At 51.6% G+C, this 2232-nt stretch overlaps 1 protein-coding gene across 2 annotated transcripts in view; it reads right to left on the bottom strand.

Annotated features, from left to right (window-relative positions):
• LOC106810606 (axin interactor, dorsalization-associated protein B-like) overlaps positions 1–577 on the bottom strand; it is a 9677-nt gene extending 9100 nt beyond the window's left edge. For both annotated transcript variants that reach the window (XM_014814012.1, XM_014814013.1), the window contains exon 1: positions 316–577. In XM_014814012.1, the coding sequence (XP_014669498.1) occupies positions 316–434 (119 nt within the window). In that variant the 5' untranslated portion in view covers positions 435–577. The remainder of the gene's footprint in view (positions 1–315) is intronic.
• Positions 578–2232: the final 1655 nt, after the last annotated feature.

Below are 2232 nucleotides of genomic sequence, written 5' to 3'. Positions count from 1 at the left end.
GCTTCTCTAGTATCCCGTCTCATCTGGTTTTCGGATTACCCACCCCCCCCCCCACCCACGTCCCGACTTTCGAATCCATACGTCGAGCCGTTTAGATTTGTGCCCAACTGTTGACGGACGCACGCACGGACGGACGGACGCACGGACGATCATGCAATGTCTCAGTACAAGCTGCATCTGACTACGTCAGATGAGCTAATAAGAAAACAAAGATGGAGCCTGAATAGTGAATATTAACGCTGCAATAATCTCATTACCAGCATCCAGCAATTAACATTCAGTGATTCACTCGCTGATTACGACTTCAGAACTTACTGCTTATAGTAGAGCATAGCCTCGACAGGCTGACCCCAGTTGTCGTGTTCCACGCCCTTGTGCAGGATTGTCGTCCATTCCTGCGCGTGACGGCTGATGTCATTGTCAGATTCCGCCATTAGTTCGTGCCATCCCCGATTTGTGCTGTAGCCGACAGCATAGGATCAACGCGCAGTCAGTGAAACAACTATAGTTCTTCTACCTGCGTCGCCATTGTGCCGTGTTGGGGAAGTTAGTCTCCCACCATCGCTGCCTTGCTAGGCTATATCTTAAACCGCAGCAGGAGAAGGTACCAGTCAGTCAAGCGGAATTTAGTACGCTTACCTGTGCGGTAGATGGCAGCACGTGATTGTCTCTGAGCTCTGCTCTGAGCGATTCGAGAATCACGAATCACGTATCAACCACCAACTGCGTCAAGTTTATAGTTCTCTGATATTTATTCTTTAATTATTTTATTCCTAAGGCTTAACTCAACGTGTTGTGGCATATTAATTCACTTTGTGTTCAGTTCTATATGTCGATAAGATGAATTAGAAGAGCATAGGAAAATCAAGTAGGCCCTAAATGCGTCCACTTTTAATGACCTCTTCGATCTCGGTGTTTTGCCCCAACCCCAATATTCTGTCAAAGAAATACCTTACGGATATTGTAAGTTTAAAGACACCACATGTTCATAACAAGATACATGATAAGACCCGATTTTCACTTTTTTGACTGTTAATTAGAATACCTCCACAACTACAATTAAATGAGATTTTTGGGTTTGGACGTACAGAGGCTTGTTCACAAAGAACAACACAATCGAGAAATTGACCGAATGTATAAGGACAGCCAATACAATGACATACAGCCACTGAAGCCATACTGCACTGACACAACAGCAGCAGACTCGAGCAAACAAAGGCATCACAGCAGTGCCTCCTACATTGCACGAGCCGCAGCGTGCACGGGCTACGTCCACGCGGTCAGCCAGCGAGGTGAATATCCCTGCACCACAGCCTCACTCCCCACCTCGACCTTCTCCTTCCTTCCTCCTCCCTCCCCTTACTCACACACACTCATCCAGCCCTCACTCACCTCCCTCACCTCCCTCACCTCCCTCACACTTACCCAGCCCTCTTCCATCACTCCCCTCCCTCACACACACTCACCCAGCCCTCCTCCATCACTCCCCACCTCCATCCCCACACACACACACACTCACTCAGCCCTCCTCTCTCACTCCCCTCACTCACACTCATCCCTCACTCCCCTCCCTCCGCCCTCCTCCCTCACTCCCCTCCCTCACATACACACAGCCCTCCTCCTCCCTCCCCTCCCTCACACACACTCACTCAGCCCTCCTCCCTCACTCCTCTCCCTCACCTCCCTCACACACACTCGGCCCTCCTCCCTTACACACACACTCACTCAGCCCTCTTCCCTCACTCCCCTCCCTCAGCCCTCCTCCCTCATTCCCCTCCCTCACACACACTCAGCCCTCCTCCTCCCTCCCCTCCCTCACACACACTCACCCAGCCCTCCTCCCTCACTCCTCTCCCTCACCTCCCTCACACACACTCGGCCCTCCTCCCTCACACACACACTCACCCAGCCCTCCTCCCTCACGCCCCTACGGCGCCCCTCACATTGTTACTGACCTAGGCTTCGCAGCATCACAGCGCGCACCGCCAGCTAATGATGAAGCCTAATGAACGCAGCTTCCCATGCGTGTCGGCAAGCAGCCAAACACCACCTCCATCCTCCGTGTAGATCTATGTCTGCTGGTGACAGCATCACATACGGCCTATAGTATATCCGCCGCGTATGTGTAACCGCATCATTGACCGCATGCATACGCGTGTACGTGTTATTGCCTGTCTAGTATATATGCGTGTACGTGTTACTGCCTGTTTACTGTCTAGTATATATGCGTGT

This window comes from Priapulus caudatus, unplaced genomic scaffold (assembly GCF_000485595.1).
Source record: "Priapulus caudatus unplaced genomic scaffold, Priapulus_caudatus-5.0.1 Scaffold457, whole genome shotgun sequence".
NCBI lineage: Eukaryota > Metazoa > Priapulida > Priapulimorpha > Priapulimorphida > Priapulidae > Priapulus > Priapulus caudatus.
The sequence above is the reverse complement of the archived record's forward strand: the minus strand, read 5'-3'. Positions and strand labels throughout refer to the sequence as shown.